The sequence below is a fragment of the Dermacentor albipictus genome, chromosome 3 (genome assembly GCF_038994185.2).
Source record: "Dermacentor albipictus isolate Rhodes 1998 colony chromosome 3, USDA_Dalb.pri_finalv2, whole genome shotgun sequence".
Classification (NCBI taxonomy): Eukaryota; Metazoa; Arthropoda; class Arachnida; order Ixodida; family Ixodidae; genus Dermacentor; species Dermacentor albipictus.
The window spans coordinates 33394803-33412457 of record NC_091823.1 but is presented as its reverse complement, the minus strand read 5'-3'; the positions used below and the strand labels follow the sequence as shown (position 1 = coordinate 33412457).

Genomic DNA, 17655 nt, shown 5'->3' with positions numbered 1-17655 from the left:
AGACTCACAATGACGAAAAAAATCATGACTACATAAGAAATTTGGGAAATTTTGTATGTCTTTCTGGAATTAATGTGGGAGTTAAAGGGTTAATTGGCCAGTTGTCTGTTTCGAAAGTCGCATAATATATGTGACAACTGCAGTTAAAGAATGCTCCACTTCTACTATGAGCAGCACTGGCTAACATTCCTAGGGCTAATCTCATACACATCCACAAATAGCCAAGAAAGCAGACGAGAGAATGGCAGCCATGGTAGCTTAATTGGTGAAGCACTGCACACACAATGCGGAAGATCTGGGTTCAAATTCCACCTACAGTAAATTGACATTTAGTCCACTTTCATTTCCCTTTTCCTTATTATTTACACACTTCACCTAAACATTACAATTAATTTCCCCTATGCTTTCTCTGGCTTCAATGACTACTTTACTCATATGCTTGTAGCTAACGGGAAATTGAGTGGAGCAGACTTCTTCCCTTGGCTCTCAAGAAACCCGAGTGCCAAGTATGGGATTGACAATGCCTGTTTTTACGAACGTGGCATCAGCAGTGGTGGGTTTTGAACAAAGAACCTATTGCAGCCAAGGCAAGCACTTGACTACAAGGCTACCTAAGGCAAGAACTGCAGGCGCCTGCATTACGCCCTGAAGCAGGACTGCACATGGAGTAAATAAGACCTACTACCAGTCTTCACAGAATACTATACAATGGCTGCTCTGTATGGAGATAAATGCTTCTTCATCCCAATTACCTGACAAAGAGCACTAAGGAATGTATAAAAATAAAGCTCCCTTGCCCAACTGACTACTCACTTGACAGGTGACCAGGCCATGTCATGATGAACAGGCCCGTTTTCAGCATATAACCGAAACGAAGCAGCACTGTGCTCAGTCAGTCACTGAGATGGAGACCACCTGAGTACTGATGTCTTCCGATTTACCATGGAAGAGCTCAGACGCCTGTGTCAAAAGATGCCTCTTTTTGCTCACCACTCACTGGTCCTTGTGTGGCATAGGAACAGCAAGGCAAAAGACATTCAACATGAGGTAATTCTGCTATCATGAGCAAATGTAAACACATATGGCATCCATACACTTTGAAGCACCAGCTTAAACTAGAAAGAAAGCTGCATCAAAAAACAATTTGCAATATGCTGTTGTTCTCACCCCCTTTGCTAGTGAGAGCAAAAGTGCACGAAAAGAAAAGCTTTATTCTCATAAAACTCATATTGTGGAGGACTAGTCACACATTTCCTTCCCAATTACACAATTAAAAGTCTGCTAGAACTACATTAAATATATGAGCACATTTACACACAGTGTGAATAGTTCTCGGTAAAACATGGCTCTTGTCAAACCTTTCTTACGGAAGACAAGGGCTCTCACTGTGTAGTAATACAAATATATATTTACATGCTACATTGCATCTACTCAGACATATTGCAGCACTGAGAATTCTTGGCTCTACATCACCAGGGTCGGTTGCACAATGTCCAGCGAATGTTCTAAGTTTTTGTCTAGCTCGCCCAGCTCTTCTAGGTCCTTCCTAATGTGACACGTAAGTTCTTTATTGATATGTGCTGTTTCCAATATGGGAGCAGGCCACTCCAGTATTTCCTTGTGGCAGAACAAGGCAGCCATCACGTCATATGTAAGTGCTTCCTTGGTCAGGTAAGCAACTCCTCGTTGTGCTGGAGGCATTTTAAACATTTTCATTCTCCGTCTCAAGATTGCTTCAAGCATCGCACAAAAGTCTGCCACATTCATGCCAAAGTGAGCTCTCAGCATAGCCTGCAAGTAAAAATAAAGCTTGTTTACAGGTCTGTAAAAACAAAGTATGAAGAAATGGCAACACACTCAGCTACCTTCATCTTGAAATGCCACAGGACCATCTATACATTTCACTTTATGGGCTGCTTTGCTATAGAAAACAGAAGCTTCACAGAAATGCCAACAAGAGGGTAGTGCCATCAGACTACAGCAGCTACTCAGAGGTAGTCACAGCAATATTCTATCTAAACATCTGCTAAAGGCTCTGCTGACATGTGTTGGAAATTAATCCCAATCAGTCATAGCAAAACAAGAGCCTTCTCTTTGTCTGTCTGGCAAACTTCAAATCATTTTTCCTTTGAGGTGGCATATGCTATGCTACAGTATAAATCATGCAAGGACTCAAGAATAATACTTTTGTTCAGCATAAACAAAGTTCTACAAGTGATCCGACATAACCACGAATACAAGGCATTTAAGGTTAGATTGATTCATGTATGGCTCACCGTAGCGGTGCCTAGAGAAATTCAGGTATTGCACACGCAGTGCTCAGGGTGCTTGTGCAGCACATTACCAATGCTTTCCAACTGAGCACTGAAATGCAGGTCACATCATCTGCTTGATAAAATCCTTCAATGGTTAGATGTGTGCCGCTCTTCCAGTGCAGCTTAAGCTTACAGTCTGTGTTTTCAGCCTATCCTCAAAATATATTGTCATGACATTGGCATTATGCCATGTATGGTAACTCGCCTGACAGCATGAATAACGAAGGCAAACTAGAGCTGGAAAGCAAATCACAGTGTAGTGCCCATCAAAAAGTTCAAAATGCTGTAGGCTACTACAGCTGTGTAGAAACATGGCTGGAGAGTTACGTTGCCCTTACACTGCCCCACCCAAGCTAACTTGGCAACCCAGAGAACCCCTGCTACTCCTGATTATGCATACTCATTTTGTGTCTTCTGTGCACTCCCTGCTTCTCTCAAAGCAGTAGAAGTGGAACATATGCAGTGGAACACAAGCAGTGGAACACATGCCTCAATGTTCAGTCACTCTATCACGGCAAAACAGCCATGACAAGCTGGTGCGGCACGTTCAGATTCAGATTCCTTACTGTAACGCGGTACATGTTCACATGCATAGAATAAGTAGCACAATAGGTTTGCCCACATATTGACAGACGAACAAATTTGTGAACTGTTGATGAATTCTGATTTGAAGAAAGCAACAAGAATCAGCTGCCATGTAGAATTATATGTCCACTGAACAACCTCGCAAAAAAAAAAGAAAAAAGAAACGCCAGGGGCTGAGGGTTGGCAGGGCACCCATGGCAAGACAGTGCGGCAGGTCAGTCTGCTTATTGACAGACGAAGGAATTTATTAACTGTTTATGAATGTTGAATTTGGAGAAAGGGTGACAAAGAATCAACTTGTATGTAGCACGAAACATCTGCTGAACCAATACACGAAATAAAAAACCTGGCAGAAGCTGAGAGCAGTTGTAAAAAGAACTCCACAATTAAAGGGTTAAGAAGCTTTCACACCATCTCCGCAAACGCCTGTTGTATCGACAGATACCGCCTCGCCGAATATCATCTGCAAGACACTGTCCACACCAACTTGCCAGCAGGTGTAGAGGTTCCCTGCCCCACAGTAGCACCACGCCACCATCCGTCATGCTTTTATAACACCATCAAGAGCCGATGTACAAGAATGCACTGTGAATTTTTACAAGCAGTGCAGTAGGTCAAGAGTGAACCAGACGGGCCTGTAGTGTGCTCAAGCCTGCAGTGGGTCACTGCAGCAGAAATCATGCACACTGCTCTACAAAGTATGCTTGTTGCCAACATGAGCTTATGATTAAGCAAATATGTAAATGTTTTCATTGGAAACGCATAGGTTACTTCTCTAAATAGACAAATTCATTGTAAGATTCGTCATAGTAGCACTCACAATACATATATAAAACTGGCCAAGCCATAGTTTCCTCTTCATCACTTGCCACTTCACTGCCAAAACATCTGTTTTAAGGTCATTAGACCATAATCACATTGTTTCAGATGTGCAGAAACAGTCTAAGAATCTGGACAACATGCATAGCCTATCATAAAAAAGTAAAGGCCTGCCAGCCATACCAGGCAGGAGCTAGCTGGTCTTTGCTTTTTCACAAAGGGGTGTATATAAATTAAGTATTATCTACAGTTCCAACAAAACAGACTTCTAGAGAGTATAAAGAAGAAACTATGCAATCTGTTCGACAGCCATTCTAAAGAACAAGATACAAAGAACGAGATGCAACTGCTTCCTCTTCTGCAACGTGGATATTCAAGCAGAATACATACTTTACTCACTGCTGTATTTAGGGTTCTTACACCTATAATACGGAGTCTGACGTAGCTCTACGAGTAGTAGTGGTTTATTGTATTTAGAAGAACAAGAGGGGGAAGAAAATGAAAGGCCGCAGGCATCGAAACTGGCTCATGTTCTAATGGGCACCTGAACTGTCTCGAGGCCATGACAATAAAACAACAAAGCACACTGGAGCGCAAGAGTTGTACTAGCTACCAGAGCCTGTAAACTCAACACACCATCACAAGAAAGATAACATTCTTGGAACAGAAGCTTTCAGTTCCCTTTATCCTAAAATGGGGGCACATTTAGACTTGTTGCAAAATAAGAAGAATGGGCGGTAAGGCATGCATTGCTCCATGACACTGAACAACTACTGTATTGGAAAACAAGCTGGTCTAAATAGGCACCACTAGTCAGTGTGAAAACATGTGAGTGCCCAGTTTGGCATTTCTCGCCAAAAGTAAAATTAATCACAAATGTGATGGCAATGTAATGAAATGAAGAAAAAGTTGCTAGGCCAGCAACTTTGGACAGTAGAAATACAGGAACATCTGGCCACTGTCCATGCAGAAGATTCCCATCGGTTCGTTATAAATTACTGGGAATGTAAATTAAAAAACATAAATCAAGGACCACTGCCAAACCATCACAAGCGAGCTGCTCACATAGATGTCAGTAAAAGAGCAATCGTGTGGGACAAATGTTGCTTTTGTATTAAGGCATTTTACCACATTTGATGACCTAGTCTACCCACCTCATCTTATCGAAACTTTGGTGGTTGCAATAATTAAATTTATCTGCTATCAATGCAAAAGAAAGCAAAAATAATTTTGTTCACCCTGCAGAGATACCGTATGATGGGAAGCATACTTTTCACAAATTAAATGGCTACTTCCAGTCAAATTCAGTCTTCTGAAATTTTTAGACAGCACTTGGCAAACAAGATAGAGCTGCATGGCATGTTTTTTTTTTTTTCATTTCTTTCCACACCAGCTGGGTAAAATGCACAGTGTGCATCTTCATGAGGGAGACAGCAGGGAAGGATTGTGTGTGACTTGGCTTTTGAGATGTAGGAGGCCAAACTCAGAGGCCCTGGCATGCGTGACCTCGCTTCAATGTCTTCCATGTGGCAGCATGAGCTATGCAGTTTTTTTCCCAGCGGATATTGCAGGCAATAAAAAGCGTTGTTGCAGAACTCCCAGGTATGGTTTGAAAAATGACTGAATAGCAGCAGTGGATTTAGCAATGTGTCTATGCGATGCACAGAATTGCTTCTAGGAAATGCACTATCTTTGCTTGTGCTTGTTTGCAGGGCTCACAAAGCCAATGTAGGATCGTCAAGTTAAGAGCAGTACGAAGAGTACGACAAAATATGATGCCTCATATTTGTGCGACTTGCATGACGGTTTTGAATTTATATCTGTTTCACACAACGAAATTTGAACCGTTCCTTTTGTGTGTTGAGCCTCGCGAATATCAGCAAGAAATTCCAAAAGGTGTGGAAAAATTTGGTATCCATAAAATCAGGGCTCGAATGCTATGAGATCATGGCTTACCTGACAATGCTCCTGAAATCCATCAGTGTCTTGAAAAGCCGCTATTTCCTCTTGAACATCAATTAATGCAGCCATCAGATTGATCATTACTGTCTTAACATTGCAAGCATTAAGAAAGTTATGGTTGATTGAGATTGTGTCATCCTGAAAAGATTAGAAAGGAGGAGCTCATCCAAACTACATTTCGACAGTATCGTACATTGCCCCCCAAAAGAAACATCACACTAATGGCACTCAACCTATGAAGGCATATATCAGTCGACTAAGACATAAAGCTTAGAAGACAACAAATAATGAAGCCAAGGGAAGCATAGAGGAGGTTACTTGTAGTTTTTAATGTATGTGCTGAAATGACCAGCTAATGGCAAATAAAAGTGGATGAGAAAACAACTTGCCACCAGTGGGAGCCAAACCCACAACCTCTGCATTACGCTTGCATTGCATGACCAGTTGTGCTATGGCAACGGCTGTTCCTATGTCCACATCCTTAGGTATTTATGTATGTGCGCAAGATCTAACGATGGGGAATGTTAGCCAGTGCCACTTATAGCCATGCAGCGGCAGGTGTGGAACATCCTTTTGATCGATGGTGTCACCTAGTACATGAACTTTAGGTGCACACAGCTGACCAACAAAGCCTCATATACTATGTGAAGGCATCAAAGCTGCTGGTGTTGAAGCACTCGCTGTGCCGTGAACAAGAAAAAGGGGGAACGAAGAGGCTCGATATTTTTTAGTTGCATTGTATTGTATTGTATTGTATTGGGTTTTATGGCGCATAAGAAACTTAGGCTATCATGCGCCAAACACATGGTATAACTTATTTCAAAAATTGGGTATCCTTATCGAGGTCCTTGTCCAGACAAGGACTCTGAGGAGCCCAACAAACCAATTCAAGACCTCAGCCTTCTTCTCAGGACTGAGAAAATGGGTGAGGTGCATCATAAGATGCGTGTAAAAAACGGGTAATAAATTTTAGAATTAGCAGTTCTGTGATATATTATATTGCGTTTAGGATCGCTGCGTCTTTCAAAAAACTAAAAACAGATGAAGTTTCTACTAGTGGGTTAACTCCTAAAAGCAGACTGGGATGGAAGGGAATGTGTTCATTGTAAAATACAGTAAAATGTTTTTTCCTTAGCCGTTTGAGTTGTGTGCACGAGAATAATTTTTTAGTTGCAACCACACGAAGCCAACAGAAAATGAACCCAAGGAAAGCCCAGGTGAAGGTATTTGTAGTCTTTAATTGAAGTGTTGAAAAGATAAGATAAAGGGAAATGAAAGCACATGAAAAAACAGCTTGCTGCCAGGGGCAGCCAAACCCACAACCTCTGCATTACGCATACGTAACCTCTGCCTTACACTCGGTATGTAAAGCACCGCAGTTGCAGCTTCCTGAACATCTCAGTCTACTGTGATCCTATCATCCCCTTCATACACTGTTGACAGTTGCTCTGGACATTCCCAGTACTTCTCTGTAAATGCATTCAGACAACCACGAACACCACTGTGGATGAACACTTCCCATGAACTCCACTAAGCATCACAAGCAGAAAGCACTCATAAATGCTGCCTGCAGCATTTATACGGGCAGAGAAATGCAATTTCTGTAGAATTCCCAAGTTCCCTCACTGCTGCACATTGGCTCAACTTAATAAGTGACAGTGCTATGATGACAACCTAAAAATTCAACATTTTCTACCCTTCTCTGCAGGGATCAATGTTTATAGGTTCCAAGTATAGTCATGAAAAAGCCACTCCCTTTTTCGATTCTGACTAGGTGTTGGGCTCAAATGAAGCTTTAGCTCAGGGCTAACTGTGATTTCCATGTTTAAATACATGCAAAATGCAGAAATGGTTCTATGAGACAACCAGTGGACCGATTTGAATGAAATTTGTTGCATTTGAGAGATAAAGCTAGATTCTAGCAACTGTAGGAAGTGAAATTTTAGTTTAAGACAGTTTCTCACAAGATTTGCAGAGAATTGCTAAGATAAAGAAATATTGAAGCCCAAAGTTTACAAATCTGTAATTCTGCACCAAAACCAGATATCGTGGTTCTGTAAACTGCAGCTGTCAGAGCATCTAAAGCAGACAAATCTGATATCTGGAATTACAGCTTACGTGAAACCATTACAGTGTAGAAAAGGTGCCATCCTTTTCTCTACACTGCACTTTAATGTATTCAACATGAGATAAGCCTGCTCCTCTGTTGTCGCTTCCCAGAACACAGAGCACCCTTTTACCCACTCATTATTCCACTTTAACACACTCCAGAGGGACACAGTACACCTTGAAACTACTACACTGGGCTGACCTGTCCATGGATCAGTGAGTACAAAGCACATACAGACATTCAACATGGCACTCTCTGTGACATGATTGCACCCATCAATGAAGCGTGAACGTGTCAGAAACGAGCAATGAATGGTGGTACTTTAGTTATTCTAGTAAATGTATTGAGCAATTGTGACGTAGGAAACCAACACATCTCAGTCCAACAAAGTAACAACCAAGTCAAGAACTCGCAAGCATACTGTAAGTCTAGATAGCACAAAAAAAGCTGCAAAGGGTACCGCATGTAATAACTCCAATTAATTACATCCTAAACACGATAAATGCTCTAGTCAAGGAAGCAGGGGTGCCTTACCAGGTTGTGAACTTGATGGTACCAATTACTCGGGACAAATATAATCTCTCCAGGGCTTTGAACGATTTTCAAGTATGGTGCATCTTTTCCCTGTTTCAGAAGGTTTGGTGCCTCAGAGGCATCCTTGAGGCTTTCCTCCAGCAGAGTATTGACATTGCATGGCAGCTTGTGCTTCTTTCCCTTGTTGACTTGACCTTCACGTGGTGGGAATAGGTACCAAAGCTTTCTCCCACAGATGTTGGCAGACCAACTGAATGACTTGAACACGTCCGTATGCAGTGGCGTCCTGGCATAAAAAAAATTAAATAATGTAACAACCCAGACCAAACCAGCAGAAACTGGTACAGCAAGTCAAGGTAGAATGAATCGGAACAGTACCAGCAAGCTATGGCCGCAATAATTACCCTTTCAACACGATGGCAAAGTGCTCAAGATTGAAGTCATTGGTTCCTGCCCTCCATGTAATATTGCAGTTTAAAAAATGTGGTTCAGGAACACTGAAGACTGAAGATTTGTGACACACCAATGACGTGTTTGGCTACATGAGAGCTAGAAATGTACAAGATTGTATGTATCACAATATTGTGTATGCAATACACAGGACTTATGCAGGACTTATGAATCATCATTTACAGATTCGGTGTCAGGATAATGACACAAAGAAGTATGGCAGTCACTTGCTTTTACATTTAGAAACTACTCTGACCAGACTGTTCGCTGCCGCTACAACCTTAATCACTGGAAGTACGAGCACTTCTTGTCTCTAGCAAAAACATTTTAAAAAATAATGCAGATTCAACGCAGTGTTGTAATCTAAATGATACGAAGTTTGTTTGAATTAGCGAGGTAGCCACAGCAGATGATACGAGCATAGCCTCATCACCTCTATCTGTCTGTGTCACGAAGATGAAGGTGAGTATGATGCTTTTGGAAGGAACAATGTTGATGAGAGAGGGGTATACACAGAGAAGTAGGACACATATTTAAGTACATTTAAGGCATTGGTTCTATAACCCTTATGTCGCAGTGGCACATCCATTCTAGGAAATTTGCCAAGAACTGGCACTTGTCCAGTAGCACATGCCCAGTGGGCCAAATTGTGTGTGTGTGTGTGTGTGTGTGTGTGTGTGTGTGTGTGTGTGTGTGAGTGCGCGTGCACACGCACGCACATACACGCGTGCGCGCGTGTATATATATATATATATATATATATATATATATATATATGCGCACACATATACACACACTATAGACACACTATACACACATATATCCAGCAAAGAAACGATGACCTAGGCCAAACCCCTGGAAAGAGGCAAAGAAAGCGTCACTTTAATAATTCTTCTTAGGCTTTCTTTAAATTAGAATTCACATGCACAAAGAAACATGAGTGCAGAGCAAGTTATGATCACTGCATGTGCACTAGAATTCCACAGTGGAATGTTTTCCCCGCTGTTACACTATAAAATGCTGGCTCCACTTAGTAGCCCTAGGGTCATGTGTATTAGTTTCACCACTGGTTATATTTTCATGCCTGATTCTTACCCCCAAAAATAAATTTGTCCGTTTCACCCCAAAGGGCAAAGCACTGACCACAATAGCAATGTTTAGCGTTGCACTTGAACTCCTTGAACAGTTTTATAGGTAGACATGGATGCGACTATATTCCCTGTGCAAAGCGCTGACAATGCCATTTGTTGCCAAGACTGCAAAGCGTAAGTGGGCTTGGGCAGCACTGTTCTCGCCAGCACCTATGCGCTTGCTGTCATGTTTGCATTCTTGATCGTGATTTAACACTTCTGTGGGCCTTAAGTGATTTCTTGAAACAACTACTCCGTAGTTGGGTGCTTTAACTTGTACAAAGACGCTTGACTATATTGCACTTCTTTGACAGGACTGGCACATATATGCCATGTCTCACATAGCACGAGGTAGACCACATGTGTGCACTCTAGCTTCCATTCGGCCGCTAGAATTTAATGACTCTCTTCCTTGCATCACGAGCGGAAGCATGTCAGTTTGTACCATTCTTGCCTCCTGGCAGCTAACGCTTTGAGACGCTGTGTTACCCCGCCTTCGGCATCGGCTCTCATTCCCTAGTCTTTTCCTCGTAATAATTTTTTTTTAATTATGGGGTTTTACGTGCGAAAACCACTTTCTGATTATGAGGCACGCCGTAGTGGAGGGCTCCGGAAATTTCGACCACCTGGGGTTCTTTAACGTGCACCTAAATCTAAGTACACGGGTGTTTTCGCATTTCGCCCCCATCGAAATGCAGCCGCCGTGGCCAGGATTCGATCCCGCGACCTCGTGCTCAGCAGCCTAACACCATAGCCACTGAGCAACCACAGCGGGTTGTTTTTTCCTCGTAACAGAATGCTACAAAGACGCTGTGACAGATATGTACCACCCTCAACTCGCCAGGCACACAGTTAGTTTCCAGTGTTACTTCACGAGCAAGAGCAACAGTGGTGATGGTTCGTGGCTGTTCAACGGAGAAGATACACAATCATGCTTTGTTTACTACAGTTCCAGGGCAATTACTGTGTTTTTATTTTTTTGCTTGATGTTGCTGTATCTTTAGTGAACGCTTCTGCGTTTAAACTTGGATTAGATTATTAGATTATGGGGTTTTATGCGCCAAAACCACGATTTGATTAGAAGGCACGCCGTAGTGGGGGACTCCGGAAATTCGGACCACCTGGGGTTCTTTAATGTGCACCTAAACCCAACTACACAGGTGTTTTCGCATTTCGTCCCCATCAAAATACAGCCGCCGTGGCCGCGATTCAATCCCACAACCTTGTGCTCAGCAGCCCAACACCATAGCCACTAATCAACCCCGGCAGGTCGTTTAAACTTGGTCGCCTCATCTACAGTCCAGAAGATACAATAAACATTAGGCTGTTACTGATGAGATGCGATGCCCCTCTTTGAAAAAACAAAAAGATGTGAAAAGCTAAGCCGGAGAATGCAGAGCACAGCTGTGAAGTGCTCATTGTGTTTAGAGATGCTTTGAACAAAGGGCTCCAACTGTTAAAAAGCAGGTGACGGCGCCTTCATAAAAGCGTCACACAATCACACATGTGTTGCATGGAATCTGCTGTTGCTCTGCCTATCGATGGCATTAAAAGTCGACCAGCAGCACAGAATGTTCGGTGTACACTCGTCTCAGCTATACTTTTGACAGGGGATTCAACCTCACTTTGAATGCCTCTTAATATGACTTTGTGGCAATGGGAAACACCTGAACTTCGAATCCCTGATGTCTGCAACTAATGCATATTCACTTTACGAACAATTATCTGTACTGCATAGGGCTTACCACTAACCCATACTGTGATAACTGTCACAACTTAGAGACAATTGAGCACATATTACTAGAATGCCCCGCGTACCGCGATGAAAGACAATTTTTTGAGCAACAAATGGACATGATTTTCCACGAACTGTTAACGTTACCGAGCTTCTTAGGTCCAATGCCCGGCCCTTCAAACCAGCGACGGGTTTTGGATTTACTCTTCAAATACCTATCAGAAATTGGTCTAATATGAAAGCTTTAAAAATTGCACCCTTCCTATACAAAAGCCTAAATTTACCCGCCATGTCACCTGTAAATATTAGTATCAGGTCCACTCGGACATTTCAGATTTATGTTTATCCTCTTTTTCTCCCACTCTTTTCTGGAATCTTTTAATCCCTTTCCCCATCCTATAAAGAGTAGCATGCCAGCGGTTATATACGCGCCGGTAAAATTCTCTGTTTTTCTAATAAAGAGCCCCCTCTCTCTCTCTCTCACTTTACCCCAGGTGTGTTATGAATTATGGTCAATTCTGGAACCTTCATATTTCTTTTTTTTTTTCTAGTGGTGCTAGCTAGTGCTTGTTCGCTTTTTCTTTTTTTGCATGAAATGGGTCAATATATGTTTATGTTGCTTCACTGTAGTTGTCTCTGCTTTGAAAATTATTCAATTTAGCACGTAGTTTACAAGAAATATTTAATGCCATGCTTTGTACTTGCTTTCAAACTACTAATATTGTGTCAACATACTATTTTAACTAATTAAAAAGTGCCGCATTGGCTATTCAGACTCGGGGCACTACAACAGGCGATACAACATGCGGTTTGATTCTTCATGTGGGTGCGAGAGTGATACTAGTAAAAATGGTGGTGACACTAAAAAATAACATAAAATGTAAAAGCAATATGCTCTTGACTGACCAGGGAGGCAAATTTTCAGCTATGACGTCTTCTGATATCTTTCACATGCTCTCGCAAAATCATCAAAACGCTCTACTTGTTTAACAATGGAACATGTGAAATCCCTGCTGTGCAGAAGGTGGTAAAGTGCAAGCATAAAAACAATCAACCCTTAATTATTGCCGGAGTCATATATGTGCTAGTTGCCCCAAGCTGGTCGTGCTGGTTTACAAGCTTTGCAGTCGCCGGCTTCTCACTTGGCCGCACCTGCACAAACCATTCACAGGTGCAACGGTGCTCCCTCAACCTACTACAAAAATACACGGTATGTAAACAAAGCAAGTGTGTGCATAAAGAATGTTGGTTCACGAGCCAACAAATAAGGCCATTAGCGGCCGGATCGTTATAATAAAAGCGGCATATTGGCGATGAGCTCCACTTCGTAGGCAAGCTTGTTGATGCTCATCTGCGGCAAAGACTTGGCGTGTAAGGAGGCAATGTCCTCCCAGACATCCGTGAAGTCGGACACATGTCCACTATTTACAGTGAGATTTTCTTGCACACACTGACACCGCAGAAGTAACTATCTGTGACGCGCACAAGTGGCAAATCGCACGCAACCACTTCAGTCATGCCTGCAGTGGAAGCAGACATTTCCGGCACAAGGCCCGACTGAGGTTCCAAGGCCACCACTGTGTGACTTTCAGTGGCACCCCTATAGGTGCTGCGCATGGCGTATATGCAGATGTGATATACGTGGGAGCACCAGAATTTTAGACACCCTTAAAAGCTTTAGCACGCTGTGTAGGGCTTGTATTGGCTTCGCACAAGTGTCACTTCACTGTTCACAAAGAGCAGCACCAGTGAAATTACATCACTTTACAAGTGTGAGCACGAAAATCGTTTTTCACTTTTTAAATGTCTGAGGAGACTTAAGATAAAAGGCATGCATTGTGAATGGAATGTTTTATGACTTTTGTTTCCACACTGCAATTCTAAAAAGTTCTGAGAATTATCAGTGTAAAATATAAGAGCTCGTCTGAGCAACTTTCATGGTTAAATAATACAGCATGCATATATATATATATAAAGTTTGCCTGGAGCATCCTTATAATTGCTATCGCAATAAAGAAAGCAATGGCACCCCGCCAATACAATGGGGCCCTTTGGTAGAACGTATGCTGAACTGCTGAAGGTCACTACTAAACACATACTGAGAATGTCCGAAACATTGAAAACACCAGCAAATCTGCCAAAGCGGTGCAGAAGCTCGAGGATATGGCATGTATAGGATGCTATGGCTTATGGCGCCCATCATAAATATGCGTTCTGTGTTGATGGCATCAGAAAATAAGAAGTGCTGAGCCTATTTGACATCATTACCAATCTCTGCATGGCTCACAACATCAAGATCAAAGAGGACATCAAAAAAGGCCCAAGCGGTCACTTCACACCCATGTATACGGGTGCTGTCGTGGCCTTGCAAGGTTACTTCGATGCACACAGCTGTGCATGAGATGAAGAAAGGCTGCAAGTTTTCAATAAGAAGCTGGTATTATCGAACAGTTGACCAAAGCACCAGATGAAAATCATAAATCTCATCCATTGTAATTGATGGTTACAACCACTCCAAAAAAAAGTGTTTTACGTTCAATCGAACCACCAGGCAGTGATAGCGGGCTTTATATATACCTGGTTATTTTGTAGTCTGCTGCCTTTCTAGTTTAGTGCTTTTTCTTGCCTTATCTCTAGTGCTGCTGCATATGTTATTGGATTCCAAGTTTTCCTGAATTATGCATTCTTCTTTCGTAGTCCCCTAAAAACATCACTGGTGTTCTACTGCACTGACATATTTGCAATGGGATACTCTGAGTGTGTAAAGCATAAGTGTCTCTGCCAAGAGTGTGCAAAAGTTTGCGACAAACATTACCCCTCCACTTTAATCAGCGTGAGCAAATTGACTCCTTTCTTTTGCCTGTAATCACAGCCTTTGTTTAGCACCTTCACGGTATCACAAACCAATATGAATACTTATCATAGAATTGATTCATGGGGTAAATTTAACGTCCCACAGAAACACAGGGGCTATGAGGGATGCCATAGTGGATTAAACATGAAATGCTTTTAGCTCACGTCAGCGACCTTCAAGTGATCTTGAGCCAAAAGCTAGAGCCCTTATTCGGGCACTCAAAACAAGAACATTCGGCCATTGTTGCGAGAACAAAATGAGATCATCCGGGCAAACAGCCAAAACTTAAAATGCTGTCTCTGGCCCCCAACGCTTTGTACAGGACCACATTACATACGCTAGTTACTGCCCATACAAGTTACAAAAAATATTGCTTCCAAGTTCTTCCTAATGTTTTTTCATAATATCACTCAAGCTGTAACTTCAGCGTCAGCGTACTCGCTGACGTTTTATTTGTCATTTCTAATAGGCGAAATTTAAAAGGCAGATACAGGGCACCATACACTTCGTTGTCATCTTTTTGTGCTGAGACAGGGTTGCCTGTGCTCTTTTGAACACCAGTCGTCAGCAAGTTTCACGGCGCAGGTTTTGCGTTGCCTCAAGAGATGGCATCACGCTGCGTGGCGCCTCCTTCAGATGCTTTTCTTTTAGCTAGGCAGTGCGCTCTGTGTCCCTGGCATCTTTCGCTGCCTGTCGTGCCACCTTCAGCCAGTTTTCTTGTTCTTGCTGGGCAGCATCCACATGTACCAGTGCGCAGTATGGCATTGTGTGGTGTGGTGCGGTGGAGTGTGCTGTTGCGAACATGCACTACATCCGCTTAAGATTGCGGCTAGTATCAGCTCCAACCAATCTGCTTTGCCGGTAGCCATTTCATGCTTACATCTACTCTCGATTACGAGAGAGCGAGAAATCTTTTGTTACCTGGGCAACTAAATGCATCTAAATTTATGCTCATGAGTGTTTTTGCACTTCACCGCAATCAATATGTGGCCACCACAGTAGAGAATTGAACCTATTTTCTCATGCTCAGCAGAATCAAGAGATATACCCTAATATTTTAGATCTCAGAAAATCATGAACAAGCTAACAAGTTCAAGTGCAGCTCTAGGAAAACTATAATAACCACTCACACTTCACAGTCAAGGAAGGGCTCACATGAGGTTTAATTGAAACAGATCTAAAAGACTGAGACACAGACAAACAGTTAATAGATACTGTATTAACTGTCACATTATTTGTGTCCATTATGTCATCAAATTGTCTTGACAGTGAATTACTGCAAATTCAATTGTTTCTTTTTCTCCTTTCACCCCACATATTCATGTGGCGCATGCTGATCATAAAATAAGTAAACACGATAGCTTCACCCTAACAAGCAACTTACCATGATCCTTTGGGTCCCATGTACACAAAGCGAAAGTCATCCTTTACATCGGTCCTTAAGTCCCAATACTCATTAAGCCAGTCAGAACTGAAATATTTTGGTGTAGTATAAGGGCCATAGGTGGGAAAATCCCTGGAAATAAGAATGACAGGATGAATGACAACTTAAGTAAAAAAAAAAATACTTTGGATGCCATGCAAAAGGTCATCAAAGTGTAATGAGGTATTTGTCTGCTAGCACATTTCAATGCAACAACACACCAGATTGCTTAAAAAGGGCAGTCAAAGTTACGGCTGAGTAAGCATGCATCATAAAAACCTACTATCTTCGTATTCCACTTTCACCAGTATGATGCACTGTACATCTGCAGTACAAAGAATTGAAAGGCAAGCCATAGTTTCCGGCTGAAGGATGGCGCCTATATCTGATCAAAGGATTTAATAGGTTAGTCGGTTTATGTCCTTCGATATGGTGCATCTGGTGCAAACATGGCACGATCTCCAAACTACAGGGAAGTATGACGTACAGGTGCTATACTTACCAGACTTTCACACAGCAGATTCGACAAGAAATTGCATGGTGATTAAGAATGCACCTTATATACCACATGTGCAACTAAACCAAACCAGCAAGAAAAAAATGAGTGGGTTATATCTTAACATAGTTTCACTAATATAATGAGATACTATATGTATCTTAAAGGAGTAAGTCACTATAGAAACTGAGACATTTCATACGGTAGGAGAGAGACTCGAGAACTGGCCTCAGAGGTGAATATTTCGTCTTTCACATTCAAGTGTTGGATTATCCCCGTATAATACCATGCTAGCAGTTGGCAGATGCGTCTACATTAGTAGAGATGTAGGTACATACTATTTATGACGCACGCGTGCGCTATTTATTTTCAAAATAATGCTCCGGCAGACAATGCTCCTTACCTGGTGAAATGCCAGTCTTTGAGGTACAGGCACGGGTTCGCACAATAGTCGTGCCCAGAGTCAATGAGCTTTTGCCAGTAGTCCACATACTCTGAAAACGTCATCTCACAACATGATGGGGAGTCGTACTGCTTGACGCTGCAGTCAGAAACGGGTACGGTGGCTGATCCTTTTAAACAAGAAATAAGATGTATCCTTTATTTCAGAAATTTTAGAGGACACAGCAAGCATGACTCACTTAGTTTAACAGAACAAGAGAATCCGTGATCGCGTGACTCACCGAACGAAGACTTGAGGAACTCAAGCTTCGGACGGCCGGAGCTGTCAACCCATTCATGACGACTCTTCCAATCGCTAGTATGTTGCGGCGAAAGGATGCACGGCGTATTCGAGAACGCATATTGCAGAAAAAATTCGCGGTAGGAAATGTCTGGACTAAGGTAGTCTATTTTAAAGACGTTTTCTTCGTCACATTTGCGAGAGGTAGCACAGCACGAAACACTTGCACACTGTGATTTCACTCGCTCTATGCGATCACTAAGGCATTCGGAGTACATGTTCTCCGGCCAGCAACCTCATCTCAGGCTTGCACAGTTTGCTGAGTGGCTAGAGTAACTAGAGGTTTGTCATAATTCTGGCGACAAATACGCTGTCAACTATTTTTCAGTACTTCGCGCCACACCATTCCACCATGCCGCTCGATGCAGACGCAAACCTCCATGCCGCGATCGGAAATGTCGGAAACAACACAAGCACATATGACACAAGCGTGATTGACATCGCCGCACTTTCGCAACTCAAATCATGTTGCCTTTTAATAGATTTGCAACGAAATATTT

At 42.3% G+C, this 17655-nt stretch overlaps 1 protein-coding gene across 1 annotated transcript; it reads right to left on the bottom strand.

Moving 5' to 3' along the window:
- Positions 1-1191: 1191 nt before the first annotated feature.
- On the bottom strand, positions 1192-17574 carry JMJD4 (jumonji domain containing 4). Its single transcript, XM_065433258.2, has 6 exons — positions 17097-17574; positions 16817-16985; positions 15879-16010; positions 8326-8611; positions 5676-5819; positions 1192-1791 (listed from the first exon to the last, which is right to left on the bottom strand). The coding sequence occupies exons 1-6, from the start codon at positions 17371-17373 to the stop codon at positions 1465-1467; spliced, it is 1335 nt and encodes a 444-aa protein (XP_065289330.1). The 5' UTR covers positions 17374-17574; the 3' UTR covers positions 1192-1464.
- Positions 17575-17655: the final 81 nt, after the last annotated feature.

What these genes read in the sequence shown, in the direction of transcription:
- JMJD4 (XM_065433258.2), bottom strand. Translation starts at nt 17,373, where the DNA reads ATGTACTCCGAATGCCTTAGTGATCGCATAGAGCGAGTGAAATCACAG. An exon ending in GTTCCTCAAGTCTTCGTTCG is followed by an intron (nt 16,986 to 17,096) that starts GTGAGTCACGCG and finishes CTTGTTTAAAAG; the next exon opens with GATCAGCCACCGTACCCGTT. An exon ending in AAAGACTGGCATTTCACCAG is followed by an intron (nt 16,011 to 16,816) that starts GTAAGGAGCATT and finishes TCTTATTTCCAG; the next exon opens with GGATTTTCCCACCTATGGCC.